Source organism: Fulvia fulva, chromosome 11 (genome assembly GCF_020509005.1).
Source record: "Fulvia fulva chromosome 11, complete sequence".
Classification (NCBI taxonomy): Eukaryota; Fungi; Ascomycota; class Dothideomycetes; order Mycosphaerellales; family Mycosphaerellaceae; genus Fulvia; species Fulvia fulva.
Window position 1 is genome coordinate 1,047,927 of NC_063022.1, and position 18,648 is coordinate 1,066,574.

Below are 18,648 nucleotides of genomic sequence, written 5' to 3' on the forward strand. Positions count from 1 at the left end.
CAGACATTGCTTTTGCCCTAGGAAGGATGAGCTCATTTGTGAGTGACCCATCCACCTACCACATGAAGGCTTTGAAGAAGATCACTAGGTACCTAAGATCATACCCTGATCTAGGACTTCAGTTCTCAAAGTCTAGAAAAGGACACCTTATTGGATACTGTAATTCTGATTATGCAATGGACAAAGCAGACAGAGTCTCAATCCTTGGGTATGTCTTCTTCCTCTGTGGGGCACCAGTTTCTTAGATGAGCAAGAAGCAAAAGTCTGTAGCAACATCCACAATAGAGGCTGAATACATGGCCATGAATGCATGTGCGAAGCAGTCCCAATTCCTAGCTTCACTGCTAAGGGAAATGGATTGTCCAGAGTTAGTGGGAGACTGTTCCCATCAACTAAGAATCACTGGAAACCAGGAGACTGTATCAAATTTGAGACTAGTCCAATTAAGAGGTGACAATCAAGCTGCCCTCACCCTAGTGAAAGATGCACATGTTCATGACAAGTCGAAGCACATTGACATTGCCTATAACGCTGTTAGGAAACTTTGGTGGAGGAGGCTTATTGCTGTTGAGTACACTCCAACCTCTGAGATGGTTGCAGACGGGTTTACAAAACCAAAGACTAGTCCACACTTCCAGAGGTTTGTAAGCCAGCTGAACCTGTCATAAAAAGGTCCAAGTACTATTGACAGGAAGTGAGCAGACTGTAACCTCCTATACGAGATGAGTGGGAGTGTTAAGATGTAGCATCTCAAAGGGAGTCAACAATCAGGAAGTGATCTGGCAGCCTGAGGCATCCACGATGACTCAGCTTGTAGGGAGATACCTTCTCTCCCCTTTAGCTTAGATAGACATCCAACACAATCAACATATTGGTTCCTGATATTTTGCTACATGCTCGTGCTATTAGTTAGTTAAAGATTGATCTCTTACTCCACTCCGCTACTATCTACCCGTACCTGTTTAATAGTTATAAGGATTATACGCGAGTACTAGCCGAAGACAGACTTAGGTCTAGGGTAAGCTAGCTAACTAGGTAATATGTTTCTCGAAGGAAGCCGGTCGAGGATAGTCTTAATAGAGCGAATACGATGTTATCGGATAACGATAGGGTACTAGAGTATAATTAGGCGTTCGCGCAATTATAGAGCTCGATAGGTAAGTAGCCTTATAAGGTGTATAACGCTTAGAGGGCTAAGACGTGTTTTAGGAGGGGGGGTACTATTACGGGTAGCCCGTAACCCCTTACTATAGCTACGTCGGCCCGGCTAAACCGCGGACCTTCCGTATCGGGTTAGCGCGGCTTAGCTTTACTTTATAACTTCGCCGCGCCTCGCGCTCCTCTTTCGTAGCTTTGTAGAACAATAACTATCTCGTTCGGACCCTATAGTACGCGCGCCCTTATACCGCGGGTTTAAGTAAATATACGCGGGTACGGTAATACTACCCCCCCCCTCTTAGAGTACGCTCCGGAGTACTCTCCTCTCCTCTTATATCTTTTATTACATTAGTAAACACCTTATTATCTATTAGACTATACGTATTGCTCTCTTTCTTATAAGCCCGGAGGCCTTGTTCTACTAGTATTAGAGTTATCGCTACTTCTACTAGTTAGCGCGCTATACGTATACCTATAGTATTCTTATTTGGTATCTAGTCTATAGGTAGTTAAAAACTAGGTAGCTTAGTCGCTCTCGGGTAGTTATAGTAAAAGTCGGCTACGGAGGCGGCGGCGGTCTCGATAACCTAGTTTGTAGCTTTATAGGATAGCTTATTATATCTAATATATTTCACTAGGTATTCCTAATATAGCTATTTACCTCCTACCGGTATTAGTCCTCGCGGCTGTCTCTTCTTATAGTCTAGAATTTACTTAACTTCCTATTAATCGGGTTCGGCGGGATCGGTTTCGTATTATTCGTCGTCGATAATTCGGATTAGTAGTAGTACGGGTTATGTCTATCCTATAACCGGCGGATAAATTAGTATAAGAAGGTATTAGTAGAAGCAATTATCGATATTTAAAGTAGGTAGGAGCTCTACTTTATAAGTATTACCCGGTAGTACCTCCGTAATCGCGTACGGTCTAGACTACTTTACGTCTATCTTACGAGAAGGTCTCTCTATCGTCTAGTTCTTAGTGCTTACCTATACTTCGTCGCCTTTGGCGTACCGTAGTATAGGTATACGCGTCTAGTTTACGTACTTAGCTTAGACTACTTATACTAAGGCTATCTACTATCGTAACTATTAGTATATCTCTTATATCTTAGCCGTAAACTTGTCCGCGGACTCGGCGTCTAGTCGCTATTTATATAGTATTAATAGGATAGGCAAGTCTAAGTCGAACTTGGAGAACCTTAGATTACGCCTAGTATTAGTATAGAACGGTAAGACGCCTATTATTACGGACACTATATTATTTGCTATAAACTTAGCTAATAGAGTCTAATCTAGCTAGTCGTCCTAGGTATAGTTAATCAAGATACGTAGGTATTGCTCTATTACTTTATTTATATATCCCGACTGTCTATCTATTTCTAGGTAGAACGACGAAGATAGCTTTCGACTAATACTAAGTAGCGCGTATATCCTACGCTAGAATACGGAAACCTATTACGTACTACGATCCGAGACAATAGACTTCGGGAGCCTATATCTACTAAACACGTACTTAAGGAATACTAGTACGTAATGCTCTACTATTATCGAGGTAATAGGGATAATATATCGCTCCTTAGTTAAGCGGTATATAACGGTTATAATATTCTCGTACGTTTGTCCGTCGACTACGCTTATTCCCTTCGGTAGTTTGACTACGAAGTTAATAGAGATATGCTCCTAAGCGCTAAATAGTACTAGTAGCGGTCTTAATAGCCCTAGGTACTAGATATTAATATTCTTATTTGTACGGTAAGCGCGGTAGGCACGTATATAGCTCTTAATAAATCGTACGATACCTAGCTAGGTATAGTTACGAGCTACTAACTTATACGTCTTCTCGTCCCCTAAGTAACTAGCTACTATATAGTCGTAGAAAGCCTATATAATACGAGTACGTACCGGGATTTCACCTTTATCTACATTATCTTCTAACTCCGGAGGAACGAATAGGCTATAACTACTATATATATTCTTAATGTATATTATACCTCTAACTAGGACTATATAACGGTTATCGATACGGTACTTCCTTAGTAAAGTGTATAGATCATCTCGTTTTAGCTATTAAACGGCTTCCTTAGCCTCTAGTTACGTATAGAGTCCTCGAATAGCGGTCGTAAGCGGGGTTATAACTTTATTATTATATATCGACAATACTCTAGTAGATAATAGGTTTAGGATACGATCTAGGCCTAGTAATACCTAATACTACTATTAGTTACGTAGATTATCTAGGTCTCTAGGCTTTGGTAAGTCCTATAAACGTCGGGTTAAGCTGTCTAGCTTAGTACCTTAAACTCCTAGCCTATAGACGATCTTAAAGAAGAACTACAAGAGAAACTCGGCCTAGCGAGCTTATCTACGGTTTGATTACTTCGTACTTATAAATTATTCGAGGTTCTTATAATCGGAGTATATAAGCGTCGGCTTGTCCTTAGATTCCGAGTCTAGTAGATTCTTATAATCGTCGGTACCGTATTCGTTAATAGATAGATAGAAAGATTTGTCATTCCCCTATTCTAGGACCCTATTCGGCCTATATAGGTATATATCTATTAGTATATACAAAGGGAAACCCGAATAGGTGAAAACCCTTCCCGCCCTCGACTACTCCTTATCTAGATTAGCTTTCCCTCTAAACGTACGTAGTCTATATCACTACCCCGTTAGCCCCCGCTCCTAGCCGGTCTCGTCGCGCTACGTCGTGTCCTCTCTTCCTACACTACTCCTACTAGGCGGTACTGTCCTAGCTAGCCCTTCTCTAGTATCTAGTTCGTAATGCGCCGTAGGTCCTTAGCGTTATTAAGAAGTACCCTAATCGTCCGGTTCCTCGCCTTTACTATCTACTCCTCCCTTCCTAGCGACCACCTCGGATAGACGAGGAGTACGTACCGTACGTTCTAGGAGTAATAGCCGTAGGGGCAGCTAGTATTCGTGTATCCTAGAACCTTCCTCTATAATAGGTACCCCTAGAGGCCGATGTGTTCGCTTCGTAGTTAGGTTACTATACTACTCTATACCCTCGTAAGACGGTAGTAGATAAGCTTCGGGGGGTACTTGACCGCGGATTTCGTAGCTGACTATTCCTTAGGTTGTCCCGCTAGCTAAGGGCGTCTACTATACCCTACACCCTAGTTGTTCCACCTCTCTTTCTATAGTTGCTCTATAAACGACTTCTTACCTTCCTATTATATTACTAGCTATTCGTCCCTTACCCGGTAGTTCGGCTCGTTTCCGGGTCGAATGCTCTTATACGCTAGTACTAATTCGCGGGCCCTTACAACTATACTAGCGATGACCTTCTATACTAGGTACTATACCGACTTGCCTAAGTAGGAGGTCCGTAGTCCCTAGATATATAGGTCGATCGGCGGTATAGCGGTCTCGTACTTAAGTATCCTTATTAGTGTCGACTTATATGCCCCGGTGACCTTCCTTAGGCATTGGTTTTAGATCTTCGCTAGCGGCGCGACGAGTCCCTTCGATAGGTAGGCCCTCTCGCCTAAGGACTATACTTAGCTACTATAGGTAAGGACTGGCCGTATAATAGCCGTATATAGAAGTCGTGACTACCGAAAGTCCGCCCCCTATATAGACGTAGTAAGCCTCTAGTATAATGCTATATTCTATTTAGCTTTCCGTAATATTACCTATACGTACTTCCTCTACCGTAGCGCCGGGTCTACCTATAGTCCGAGGATCCTAAGCTGATTTACCGGGTTAGTCGTATACCCCTATATCTAGATAGAAGCTTATATATTATAGAACCGTTGCTAGCGCGTAAAGTGTATTAGATTGTGCTTTTCTAGGGTAAACCGAGCCCTATACCTCCTAGCCTAGTCTTCGTAGATCTTGTGCTTCTCTTCTAGTAGCCTATAGTTCTCCTTAGTCGAGAAAGACTACGCTAGGATATTCGTGTCGTCTACGAAGCCGCTCGTAGCGGTGTTCTAGGATTCTAGGGCTAGGAGTAGCGTCGCTATAAAGAAGAGGAATAGAATAGGTACTAGCGTTAAGCCTTACGGGATTCTAGTATAGACTAATTAAAATAGGCTTCTATACTAGCCGACTAGGATCTACGTGCTACGGTTTTAGAGGTAGGACCGTACGAAGTTAATAAGCTACTTAGGGAGTCCTTTCGACCTTAGGATATAGAGTAGCCGCGGGTATAACACGTAGTCGAAGGCTCCCGATATGTCTAGGCTAAGTAAGGAAGCCACCTTGTCCCTATTCTTATACTAGATAGCCTTTACCTAAGAGGTGATAAGTTCTATCGCGGATAGCGTCGATCGCTATAGGCGCGCACCTATCTAGGTGTCCGGGAGTAGGGAGTATTCCTCTACCGCCTCGGAGAGTCTCGTTATAACTAGCTTTTCAAGCGCCTTCCTAAGAGTGTTAAGGAGCGTAATTAGGCGGTACGACTTTACCTACGTATAGTCTTCCTTTTACGGCTTACGTAGGACTACTATCGTCGATTGTTTAAATACTATCGGGTAGTATCCGGTCTATAGGCAGGCGTTAAAGATCGCTATAACTGCTAGGGCTAGTTAATCTCTACACTTCTTTAGTAGCTCGTTTAGGATCCTATCCGGCCCCGGGGCTTTCTTTGCCGGTAACTTTCTAAGCGTAGCGGCAACTTCTCCCTCGGACACCTCCTATCGGACCGCGATACTAGGGACTAGGGGAGTAGAGCTATTTATATCGCTTAGATTAGCCTCGACTAGGGGCGGGAAGAACTTACTAGCTAGTAGACGCGCCTTAGCCTCGGGGTCGCTAACCGGGCCACTAGGCGATTATAGCGCTAGGATAGAGAAGGAGGGGCCCTATATATAGTCCTATCGGGCCCATTTCGCTAGCTTCTATATCCTCGCTAGCTTGCCGGCGATTTCTTCTACTATAGCCCTCTAGCCGACTGCTTTCTCCCTCCGTATTATAGCTTTCTTCTGTTAGTATACCTCCCTATATACGTTCTAGGCCTCCTCGCTATAGCTGCTCGTCTATACCCGGCGGGCTCTCCTTGCTTCTCTTACTACCGTAGTATACTCCGGCGTCTAGTATAGTTTAGACTATATCGTTAGTTAGGTAAGCGGAACGTAAAGTAAGGTCGCTTTTCTTATCTCGTCTATTAACCCTTAGACTGCCTCGTCTATCTCGTCTTTACTTATATATTGCTACTACGCGATCTAGACTAGCCTCTCGGAGTTATCGAGGTATACCTAGATATTAGCCTAGTAGGCCTTTCCCTAGTTTAGCTTAGGGGTTCTCGCTAGTATACGTTATATCTATGTCGTAATAGAGGTCCTAACTAGTATATAGTCTAATAACGCCTCGAGTATATGTTCGATCCTATAGTAGGTTACTATATAGTAGTAGCTATCTAAGATCTAGGAGAGGTCGATCGTGCCTTAGAGTCCCCCTCTCTTCTAGGTGCCTAGGTCCTTCGGGGTATTAACGGTAATTACGTTGCTTACTATCAAGTCGATTACTTCGTCGGCTATAGGGTACGGCTATATAAGGCTTTTCTAGGAAGGGGAGTATATATTAAAGTCTCCTACTACGATATAGTAGCCTTGTCTCTTAAGCGTACTATCTAGGTGTCTATAGACCCCTAGGTCGCGGCTAGACCTCGAGGCTAGCGGTTGTATATATAGGTTGTATATCTAGGTACTACCTACGTAGAGGGAGGTAATATCGCCCCCGCCTTCTTCGTCTACGTAGTACACTACCTCCTAGTCGGATTCTAGTATGTCCTTACTAATATAGAAGCACGTACGGGGTCTGCCGTCGCCTCGTAGGTATATCGTATAGCCTAGTAACTTATAGGTCGTTAGTCTCTTATAGTACGGGTTAATCTATAGCTCCTAGATTACTAGGACGTAGTAGACGTACGGGTCCGCCTCGTATAGGAAATAGTTCTAGACTATATCCTTGCTATAGTTGACGTTATACTAGATAATGCTAATCGTGTCGAGGCTAGTTATCGGTATCGACAATCGTTTCCTCTATAGCGTCCTATATCCTACTACCTTATACGTCCTAGTCTACGCCTATCGGCTATATACTAAAGGGGAGCCGGGCCTAGTTAGATTCCCTCGCCGTAGCTAGTAGGGCACGTGGCCTCCCGTACGCCCTAGGTTACGTATCCTTTATATCGTTCTCGGCCCTAGGGCGCTTATACCTAACCGCCGCTAACTAGTTCCGGTATAGGCTAGCCTTACGGTCGCCGTAGAATCTTAGGGCGACGGTTCTGTTTATAATTGCCTTGTTTTTTGCTAGTTTCCGCTATAGGCATTCCGCGCTATACGATAGGTAGTACCCCGGACAGTTTACGTACCGTCTTATAGCCGATATATAGTCCCTAGATATATAGTCTTCTATATAGTTCGAGTAGGCCTACTTGTTTATATACGTATAGGTTTGGTGTCTATACTGTTAGTATTTAAAGCATTAGAGGACACGAAAGAGTAAGGAGTGCTTTTCTACTATCTTAAGGCTATATTACTAGATCAGGCCTTGTTCTATTACTAGATCCGCCGCTTTCGCGTCTTATAGCTATACGATTAGCGCCGGGGCCTTCTTACCTTCTAGCCATTTCCTATAGAGCCAAGTCGCCTTCTAGATTAGAGAGTTAAGAGTGACCGGGTTGTCCTCCTAGAGAGTACGTAGGTGACCTAGGTTAGTTAGGTCGAACTCCTTAGGTATATTATAGACTAGGATCGTGAATTGCTTCGTTAAGACCTTCGCTAATACCGTAACCTTAGATACCTACTATAGCTATGCCTCTAGGTGCCTTCTAGTAGTAGTAGAGCTAGTATAGATCTATAGAGTACCGTTAGACTATTAGTTCACTACGACCACCCCTAGTTAATTAATTCGCTAGGCGAGCTCCTTATTCGATAGCTTCGCTACTTCGGCCTAGTCTTCCTTTACTATAATACGGATTATAACTATATCGTACGTTAGGCGGGGGCCTAGTATCGAAGCCGCGACCGATGCCTAGCTATAGGGGTGTTAACTCCGGGTGGCCTTATTAATTGCCTAAGACGTCGTCCTTATTTCTTATTACCCTCGGTAATACGATAGTACTAGCGCCGTACGTAGCTAAGTGATCATTACCTATAGAGACCGGTATAGGAGCTAATTATTAGTTTCTATACTTTTTGCGTCCTCTATAAGTTGCTACTAGTTGTCTTAGGGGAGCTTTGCCTATAGAGCCGTAGGCGCCGTCCGTACCGTAGCCTAGGCTACTATTACCTAGGAGCTGCCTAATGTAGCTAGGCACCTCCGCGGCGTTTAGAGCTGAAGAAACAGGGTGAAGAAAACTTCAAGCTGTCTACCCTAATAGTAGGATATGGCCTCGAAGATAGGTACCTTCGGTAGTAGAATAGGCGACTTCCTCGGTCGCGCCGTCGTCGTCTTGATCCGTTCAGTCGACTAATAAGTAAGGCTCAAATAGCTTTACCTAAAACTAAGGACAACTATCGTAGTACTACGAAGGAAGAAGGAGGAGGATATATATTGGACATTTTATAGGACTCCGTCTAGTGTTTAGATATCGGATAGCAACGGATTAGCTACGTCTTCTCTACATACCCTTAAGACTACCGTCAACTTGGTAGAGGAAGGGGTACTATGTCCTAGGCCATACGACTAACTAGGAATGCGACTTACATAGAATCCTTAGAGGATATCGAAGCAGACTACAATTTCGACCTTGTCAGCTTATGTTTAGGCACGGAAACGACAACCAGCTCGTGACCTTGACGTCGTCAAAGTGATGACTATATGTACTAGCGAATACCAATGATCCTCATCGCTCCAGTCCGTACGGATGCTAACGTTCGTAACAGTAAAGGCAACTGTTCAGAATGGCATGTAATTTCTAGCGACTTCTACGGACAAACTCTTGCTTGGCAGAGATTCAAGGACGACAAATGCAGCAGAACTCCGAACCCGATATACATACATGCACATAACGTCCTCCTCCTCTCGAAACAAATCTCTGCATTGCTTGTACACCTCTTTGGCTCGTACGAGTAGTGACTCCTGTATCCAAAAGTCTGGAACATACATAACAGTAGAGCACGACGCAATCTTAGTACTACTTCTACCTGCGTTCACCTTAGTAGGGCGTGAGTGTGATCTAACTTTCTACCGTAGTCCTCTTAACGCAATGTTGTTATGCGGATGCACACGCCTACATTTATACACAAATTAACACACTCACCCTGTAGTGAATATGCACGCTCTAGACATCCAGCCAAGCTGGACAACTCTTTAGCTTTGCACGGCCTCTGTGACAACATCTCGATGATAGCATCCCGTGGCAACCAAGAGCGAGTTCCTACTTAGATCGCATCGAGAGCTTATGCGCTAACCTTTGATCGCGTGCATTGTCGCCGGGAAAGACAAATCCATCATCGATAAGTCTTGGCCCACAAACAAATGATTTATTCGCCTTCCAGCCCAAGCTTCGATCGTAGGAGGCGTACCTGTCTCTTGGCGAAAGTCCGTCCCTGATCTCAGAAATGTCACCATCACGCTCTGCTAGTGCTGATATATCGACCCGGCGAACTGCCATTTGTTGTGTGAATTCATGAGTTCCAGTGACAACGTCGTGGCACTCCGGTATAACAGGCTCTTCCCACGACTCATCGTGCACCCATGCCGCTTGTCGTGTAAAAGATTGCCACAGGTCGAGATCGGGGCATACGAATAGCAGATGTAGACTGACGTTACTCTCATCATCGAAGCCTAGCAACAACGCCTTCAGCCAAGTGGAGTATCGCCTGAGCAGGCTGCCTTGAGGGCATATTCCTGTTTCGTGGTCATGATGTGCTGCGTCCAACAGAAAGTACAGCTGAAGGTTCTGCGTGTGCTGCCTATGATCCAGCCTTGGTAGAGCACGGATACGCATCTCGTCAGCCAGGATCCTGAGTGTGATATTGGCGCGTACATAGTCGTCGACTTCGGCTTGAATCTGAGAGCAACTCAGACGCAGACTTGACAAGGTCTCAATGTCAGCGTCCAACTCAATCATCATCCGCCCGCTTCGCCTATCGTACTCCCATCCAGGTTTGCATCCACCTTTAGAGCCTGCAGACTGTAAAGTCAAACCGCCGCAAGTAGTCGCATTGACTGACGAGGTACGACACAATTTGGCCGAGAGATCTTGTCGTGGCGCTAAACAAAAGGCGAAGATGATATCGCGCAATTCCGGTGCGAGATCGAGCAGCTCAGCGGTCTGCCTGCTAGGTATTGTTCCGTCGGCGGCTTGCATCGCAAGCTCGCTATGGCACGCTCTGCAGCCTTGTAGCACAAGCAAACAAGCTTCACGCCGTGGTCGTCCTGTCACGACGCTGTAGGCGCCAATTGCAGGCGTGGAGGAAATTGCTGGAGCGAGTTGATGGATTCCTGAAAGTGAATAAATCACGCCGTCGTCGACAGCAACGACGAGACGAGATGCTATCGCGACCAGATATCGATTCCCCAAACAGACGTTCTGAGTTAGGTATAGCGCGCGGTTTTCCTAGACACCGTGACACTTTTTTGGCTGCACGAAGAGAGCCACGCACGGTCGATGGTCCCTATCTACAAGTATGAGTAACAAGACAGTCACGGCTTTTTCCTTCGACCGCGGACTGTTCATATACACGGGACAAAATGAACGGGGCGGCGACCTATGCGGCTTCTTACAATTGTGTTAATCGACGATGTCCTCGCATTCCAGTCAACAAAGATTCCCTCTCTCGCATATGAAACCTAACACATGCGACCCGCGAGCCATATGAGCTACCCTTGAAGGCAAAGCAATTCTTGGAAGGGCAGATCTTGCGATTGGATTGCTCTAACTAACCCGAATGGAATACATCCCACAAGGACTTCCGCTCTAGGTAACAAAGATCCCTCTCTCGCGCATGGAACGTAAAACATGCGACCCGCGGCCCATATGGGCTACCCTTGAAGGCGAAACAATTCTTGGAAGGGCAGATCTGGCAATTGGATTGCTCTAACTGACCCGAATGGAATACATCCCACAAGGACTTCCGTTCCAGGTAACAAAGATTCCTCTCTCGCGCATGGAACGTAACACGTGCGACCCGCGACCCATATGGGCTACCCTTGAAGGCGAAGCAATTCTTGGAAGAGCAGATTTGGCATCTGGGATTATTCGAACAGAACCGAATGGAATACATCCCACAAGGACTTCTGATGAATCCGGATATGTGAGCCTTGAAGCTCCAAGTATCTGGATGTGTCTTTCTGTATGTGTGTGCGCTGCTCGAAGTGGTTAGATGTGTGCAAGACGACCCGCAAGGACTGTGGCCCATGCTGCTCATGGCCTTTTTCGAACTCCGGAAAACTCGACCTCACCGTAACAGACTGAGCCAAAACTGTCATGTGATGCTTACCCGTGTAAGATGAGTTTATGGCGCTAGCAGAGGCTCGGAACCTGGAAACCGTCTACGGATTCCTGGATCTCGAAAGCTGGTGCCTGGAATATAGCCAATCGGACGGTCATTACGCCGTAGACACTTAAGATCGTCCGGCATCTTCGTAATCCGGGATCTTGCACAACTCCTATTCTGGTGGGTGATACACAGCAGCGAGCGAGGGCGAATTCGAGGCAGTGCGTTCGCTCTGCCGTACTCAAGCATTGGACCGCACGACTAGTACTACAGTGGGTGACCACGTGGGAATCCCGTGTGTTGTATGTTTTTGCCGTGTTTTGCTGGTGGAAAATTCTGGCTTGCGAGAGGCCCGTGCGTTCTGAGGTGAATCCAGTCGCCGTCCAAAGCCGTCCTACCCCACCACCAAGTCTTGGCGTTGCAACGACGACTGCATTTGTTGCTATAGCCAGCCATCGACTTCTGGAAGCTGCTAATGAAACATGCGGCGACGCGCTACACCTCGAGTGCATCTGTCGGACCTTCCTACTCAGCAACGTGTCAGCTCATCGAAGCGGCTTTAGCTTGAATAATAAGTCGAAGCGCCTGGCGGCAATCAACTTTGTCACGCACCCGACCCTTTTTGCTGTGACTTCCACAGTCCACTCTAGCATCGTCACACACGATTCGTGGAGTTCCTATCAAGATCTTCGGCGGCTAGATTGATTGATTGATTGATTGATTGTTCCATTTTCGTGCTGTATAAGTCCTAGACTATATAGCACGGCTTGACGAAACGCCGAACTACCCTAAAGGCCCCCGGGAGGTAGTGTTCCTTCGCTTAACTAGATATAAAGAAGGCTACTTACCTTAGCTACGCCGCCGAGCTTTGGGGCTTGGCGTACCTACTTCGCCCGAATTTACTTTACCCTTACGGGGGTATCCGCGGTTATAGCTACCGGCGCTCCCTACCGGCCTCTTCCGAGAGTCGAGCTATTAACCCTAGCTAGGAAACTCCCCTACTTGTTAAATAATAGCTTCTAAAACTAGCTAGCCCCTGCGACCTCCTCCCTCATAGCTAAGCCTTCCGATTAATATCCCCGTAGTCGTTGGCCCCTACGAGATTCGAATTCGCAACCTTTGGTTTCGGGTAGTCGGAGTGACCAAGTCCGACGACCCCAGCCTCGGGTTACCTGATGGGTTACCACTAACCCACCGAGCCTTCGGCGGCTAGTAACATGCAACGCAACGCGTCAGGCTACTCGGCTCCTTGACGACTGGCAGGATGCCACAATACCACTTTCTGGACCAGGAGGTCTGATAGCAACAGTCGGCGAATGCCGTGGACATAAGAGTGCAACGCAAGCGCCGTTATAACCATTTGCAATAAGATGTACTGAAGTATCTCAGTCTCCTCTCTCGACCCTGCCGCACTGGGTCCGACTGCAGCTGAGAATCTCAAGACGCCTGATCAACAATAATGACTGCTCTCTGCGACGACAACGCGATCTGCTGGGCTGGATAGTGGTCTATACCACTCGCAAGACATTTCTCTTCGGGGTTGTGAAGTTGCCATACTCCGTTGAAATTTCGAACGTTAACGGCCGTTCCAAAACGCATTCTCATCTTCTGTCGGACCTACTGTGAACAAGATCAAGTCTCTCTCCACCAGAGATCACCCTCAGCTCACGACCGGAGCCCTACCAAAAGCTCATTCTCTCCATCTAGCTGTTGCACACCAGCGCCTGGACGAATCCAAACAGTCCACCTGCAATTCCGTTGATTGCACCCACAACAGCGCCCGAGGCAGCAGCCGCAGTGCCACATATGATCTGATACTAGAGTCAGCCACCATCATACTGTCCACAAAAAGGCGAGAAAGGATGACACTTACGGAATCCCTGTTCTTCGTGAACGAAACGGACACATCCAAATTCGCAACCTGACTTTCATCATCGTTGTTCCTTACAATAATCGAGAAGAAGTTGGTCGACTTGGAAACGTTGCATTTGTACGTTCGTGAGGGGCTGTCAAAGCCACACTAGTCAGCCCGGCATTAACCTCCAACACATCGACCAAGAACTCACTTGAACGGGCTGTTCTGCTGGAAGTACGAAGTCACCTCCTCCGTCTCCACAGCCTCAGGAATAGCTTCAGCCTGCACAGCCTGAATCATCGCATCCCGCATGCCGGAAGGCCAGCGACCCTTCGGAGCCAGCGTAACGGTAGCGTCCCCCTCGTTTCCATTGTCTGGATACTTGACATCAACGCTCACGGTAGCACCGCCATCACAGCCCAAGTCTCCGCAGATGTCGTAGAGCTTGCTGAGAACCGTGTTTGGGATATCGGTGATGCAGCCGTAGGGAATGGCGTTCTGGCCGACGAGGGGCTCGGTGCGCCGATTGTCCTGGCGAGCGAATATTGAGGCGTCCGAGACGTTGTTGGAGCCGAAGCGAGCGGCGTAGGCTTCTGTGCCGGGTTCTTGGCCGGGTTTGAAGCGAGAAGCTGCGTAGCCCAGGTCGTTGGTGTAGAGTTCCCAGTTGCGGTCGTCGGAGGTAGGGAAGGCGGTGGTGAGGGTGGTGAGAGAGGTGAGGGCAGAGATGGCAATGATGGACTTCATTTTGGCGGTTGTGGGTTGCTTGTTGGTTGAAGCTGCTTGCTGTGCTGTAGCGATGGAATGTACTGATGAGAAGAAGAACCGAGGGGATGCTCGAGAGTCTTTATACACGGCTGGCCCTGCTTTCAGGCATCGCATCGTGGATCAGATGTGCCTTCTCCGTCACATCACCCATCGCGATCTTCTTCCATATGCTAATCCGTAAAGTGGAAACCAACACGCCGCCAAATGCTGGGCATCGCTGCTGGCCCGTCCATCCAAGTTATCTGAGGTCACGATTACAACGTACTCGTACGACTAATGTTCTTGGAACGAGCTGTAGGTTGTCGAAGCCAAGACTCAATGTCTGACGATCCAGACATAGACTCTGGTACTCTCGCGTGGAGGTGCATGTTCTCTGCTAACGAATGTTGTCAATGTAGTCATACCGTCGATAGACTACGCTCAATAAAGAAGGTCAGGCTCGTGTGTTGCACGTGGGGTGGATGTCAGTAGCACAGTGAGCGCTGCCTGTATGCATAGTTCAGTCACGGCTACTAGAAGTCCGTCGTAGTGCCGAACTTTGAATGCCAACATGTTGGCTAAGACAAAGAAGCTACCTCTGCATGAGTGATCAGCTTCATGCTCGCCAAGACTAGTGTGTGCTTTGTAACCATGACAGCGATGTGGTGAGGTCTCTTCGCAGGACAAAGCAAACATAGTCTTGTTCGCAAGACCTTGTTTTGGGCACTGGCTGTGTCGGAAGCTCGATATCAACCGTGTAGAAAGCAAGTGAGTTACTTACTTTAGTCCTAGGAGGATTCACTGCAGCTAGAAAAAGATTCCGCGAGGACTATTAGCCGCATCGAATTTTCTCCCCAGCTCTCGGTACTGCGCTGGGATGTGGAAGGAGCTGGGATACTCGACAGCGAGGCAAAGCTGCTTGACCCTCCACAATGAGAGCAGACAAACCTGGCACACTGAGCCTCGATCTGACAGCAAGATTCCCCACAACCACTCCCAGAGCAAGCCCCAATCACGGCGTAATCAACACCTCACTCGCCACAGACGGCACCCCATTCTCCATCGCAAACAACCACCAGGACCACGGATTAACAACACCAGGATCCGCCGGCAGACGGAACGTATACACCCCTTACTATTACCCGTCTGCACCAGAGGAACCCGTCTCTGATCACTATTAACAGTATGCGTACTCGACCCCGACCTCACAATCGAGAACGTCCAATTCCCGTTAACTCCCGAGCTCCTAACCGTGGCCATGAATGTGCTGCCAACCTTGATAGTTCTCGATGAGGCAGCTGTGATAGTCGGCCTCGCGGCGAGAGTACGTCCATCCGATCGGAGAAGGTAAGCAGGTGTGAAGATCTCGCCGTCGAAGTGGTTGGTGCTGCAACCTCCGCAGAGGCCGCCTCCGCCAGTGAAGACTCTGGCATCAGCCATCAGCACAGAGACGGAGTGGTACGTCCTAGGCACGCGATGATTCGCCATCCTCGTATACTGCTTCGACACCGGATTCCACCACTCCGGCGTCAAATCGCTCTCGCATCAGAGAACGGCACACCATACGTCTGCCCATCCACCACGAAAACCTGGCCATCAGGCAGAATCGTAGATGTCGCGAAGACTCGGCGAAACGACATGCTGGTAGTATGCTCGACCTGGGCAGTAGATCCCGATGCGCCGATGGTGACGATGTGCGTGTTTGATGTTGCTTCGTCGTTTTCGTAGTTTGGGGGGTCCGCCTGCGATGTGGATCTTGCCGGCGGTGGCGTCGTACATTGCTGCGGTGCCGCACATGGCGTCTGTGTCGGTGCTGCGGGTACCGGCGGGGCTGAAGGAGCCTTGGCCGGCGGTGTAGTACTAGACCATTGCTCTCGAGGGGCCGACGGAGATGGCGGAGGCATTGGACCAGCCGAAGAGCTGGGTGGAGGGTCAGTCTTTATGGGACGTACGAGAGAGAGGAATACCGCGTACCATAGCGTGGTTATCGGCGCGAAATGCACGATCGCGGTCATTGGTAAGGATAGGGTCGACCAACGCGCCTGGGAGTGCGGTCCACGATGTACCATCCCAGATCTCGCCGTGTTTGCCACCGCGCGCTTCTGTTACGACCCAGGACCCACCAATCTGGAAGATCTTGCCATCGGATAGAATGACAGAGGTTTGATAGCCCCGTTGCTGGTTCATGTCTGGCGCTGAGATCCATGCTCACTGTTGAGTGCTGTAAATGCTAGAGCGGAGAGCGTCGTTGCCTCATGTGACCATGAGGTTGCCGTTAAAAGTCGAAGGAAATGCCTGGGCAGAACCTTGTTAGCGGAAGCCTTGCAAAGGTTCGTACTATCACTGACATGTCGTGTCGGGTATTGGTGACGGTCCTTCGCGACACCGCTCCGGTCGCTGGGTTGTAGATGGCCGTTTGTGTTCGTCCCTTGCCAGACTCGAAGTCGGCTGGATTGAAACCCGACCATACGAGGAGTTGACCATTGCTGCCGGGCAATGGGGCAGCTGCGACTGGTACGATTGGGAATCGAATCGGCGAAGTCCAAGTACCTATATTCTGAGCGAAGGTGGTGGAAGCTGCGGCAAGCAGTAGACCTATCGAAAGGTCAAACATGGTGATTAGTATTTTGATAGAAGAATAAATGAGAAGTAATGTCAGCGAAACGAGAGACTGTGTGCCACCACAAACCGTGAGGTTCATGCAAAGCCATGTGTATTTGTACCCACGGAGGGCTCTGGGTAGTGGCTTACTGTTCGGCAGTATAAAACGCCATCTTTGCAATATCGTGCCCCCTTCTGAAGCTTCGTCGGCATTTCGAACATAGAGTTCGTGGTATAGACGGCTGATGTTCTTGTCTCTCGTATAGGCTGTTGCAGGGCTGACTCGCGCGAAGTGTAACGTTTCCGAGGAGCGTGGAGCCAGATCAGGCGTTGTTACTAACCGCAGGCAGAAGCATGGCTTGAGATGTACTATTTTGCGAGCATCATTTCTGGTCACGCGCCGCGTCGCTACCCCATACCATCCACGCCATCCTTCTGTTGTTGCGTCCCTTCTGTCCTTAGCACCTGCCCTGTAGGGCTTAGTGTCCAGGTGCAGGTTGCCAAGAGATAATGCTTGAGAATGTAACACCTCGGCAGGGCTCAAGATGCTGCTCAAAGGCAGAGCCAGGGTTTCGATACTGCCGTGAAGTGCAAAACACAACCTTTTGGCGGCAACCGTCTGGTCGAGGACCTGTCTTGAAGGATGTTCATCGCCATTTCCAGTCTTCACATTCAAAGTTCGCGTAGCAGAAGAACTCGTTGCTCAAGCCTTTGCTGTGCTCCGGTTCGAAAGTGGTCGTCTTGGTGCCCAGCTTGCCATACAATTTGCCGATCGTCTCTTCCATTCTCTCCCCGGTGCATGAGACGAAGCGAAGGCCATTCTCGGCATTACCCGACCAGTTCCTCGCCAGATATCGTACTGTGAGCGCCGTCTTCGTCTGGCAGTCGGTCGACAGGAAAGGCGGATCGGCCATGATTCTGTCAAACTTCTCTTCCAGGGCTGGCGGCAAGCGCAGTGGGTTCTGGAAATCGTAGAACTGGAAATCCGGTCCTACAACCTCGAAGCGCTGATCATACTCCAGTAGACACAACTCCGGTCTAGGAAGAGACTCATCTTCGGCAAGGATATTCCTCAACGCCACATAGACGCTGGGAGCAGATACCACAGCGACTGCCGAGTCCTTGGTCGCGCCATGCAGCAGTTGTCGTGCTAGAAGACGTGCAGTGGCGTCTGTGTACCAGAACTGGCTGGCGTTCCAGTCTTCACCGAAAAGGTCCATGCTGAGCTTGCCATTTCCAGCGCCATTCTCAAAGTCCGCCTCTGCTTGGGCTTTGAGATCTTCAAACTGCTTCGCCTTGGCATCCTTTTCGCGGTTGAACAGCTGGAGGGCTGCGAGCGTGTCGGCTGGTAGTTGGCTAGGGATGTGAGTATGACGTGCAGTGGTTTCGAACGGTGTCGTTTGGCCTACGGAATATCATCGTCGTCGTCCATGATTGATGATGTGCAACCTGACGATGTCTTGCTCAGAGAGGTGCATCTGACGACGATATGCAGGCGGTTCTCTGTATGCCACGTGCCTGGGGAGGTTGTGATATGACACGTTGTCGTGAACAAAGTGCAGCATCTGTCTTGAAACAAAGAAGATGAAGCCAGTCAAAATTTGATTAGTCACGACGGAGAAACGGCGTTAAGATGTCTGTTGCGACATGATACATCACACGCCGCTCGGCTCTCAGGCGACGCTTCTTACAAGCCTTCCCCACCTGGCGCACAGTCCCATCTGGCGCACAGCTTAACCAAAGCCAACTCTTGTCCAGGTAACGCCAGTCAAGTTTTGACGCCGACTATCTAACCTTAGTGAGAGTGTGGTGTCGGTGGGATCGTGCAGCACATGGGGAAGACTTCTACTGCGCCGCCTCTCTCCTACCAGCACCCGCA

The 18,648-nt window shown here is 48.4% G+C and overlaps 5 protein-coding genes across 5 annotated transcripts; all 5 read right to left on the reverse strand.

Annotated features, from left to right (window-relative positions):
- Positions 1–9,504: 9,504 nt before the first annotated feature.
- Positions 9,505–10,440, reverse strand: CLAFUR5_12795 (uncharacterized protein; the record flags this gene model as incomplete). Its single annotated transcript, XM_047911943.1, has 1 exon — positions 9,505–10,440. One exon carries the CDS (start codon positions 10,438–10,440, stop codon positions 9,505–9,507), a length of 936 nt encoding a protein of 311 aa, XP_047768025.1.
- A 2,832-nt stretch (positions 10,441–13,272) lies between these two features.
- On the reverse strand, positions 13,273–14,168 carry CLAFUR5_12796 (uncharacterized protein; the record flags this gene model as incomplete). The annotated part of the gene is made up of 3 exons (XM_047911944.1): positions 13,273–13,380; positions 13,443–13,575; positions 13,636–14,168. 3 exons carry the CDS (start codon positions 14,166–14,168, stop codon positions 13,273–13,275), a joined length of 774 nt encoding a protein of 257 aa, XP_047767701.1.
- A 1,860-nt stretch (positions 14,169–16,028) lies between these two features.
- On the reverse strand, positions 16,029–16,355 carry CLAFUR5_12797 (Galactose oxidase; the record flags this gene model as incomplete). The annotated part of the gene is made up of 2 exons (XM_047911945.1): positions 16,029–16,088; positions 16,143–16,355. The coding sequence occupies 2 exons, from the start codon at positions 16,353–16,355 to the stop codon at positions 16,029–16,031; spliced, it is 273 nt and encodes a 90-aa protein (XP_047768027.1).
- Positions 16,356–16,421: 66 nt separating this feature from the next.
- Positions 16,422–16,782, reverse strand: CLAFUR5_12798 (Galactose oxidase; the record flags this gene model as incomplete). The annotated part of the gene is made up of 2 exons (XM_047911946.1): positions 16,422–16,463; positions 16,507–16,782. 2 exons carry the CDS (start codon positions 16,780–16,782, stop codon positions 16,422–16,424), a joined length of 318 nt encoding a protein of 105 aa, XP_047767699.1.
- A 634-nt stretch (positions 16,783–17,416) lies between these two features.
- Positions 17,417–18,201, reverse strand: CLAFUR5_12799 (Lysine N-methyltransferase; the record flags this gene model as incomplete). The annotated part of the gene is made up of 2 exons (XM_047911947.1): positions 17,417–18,125; positions 18,179–18,201. 2 exons carry the CDS (start codon positions 18,199–18,201, stop codon positions 17,417–17,419), a joined length of 732 nt encoding a protein of 243 aa, XP_047767698.1.
- Between the last annotated feature and the right edge of the window lie 447 nt (positions 18,202–18,648).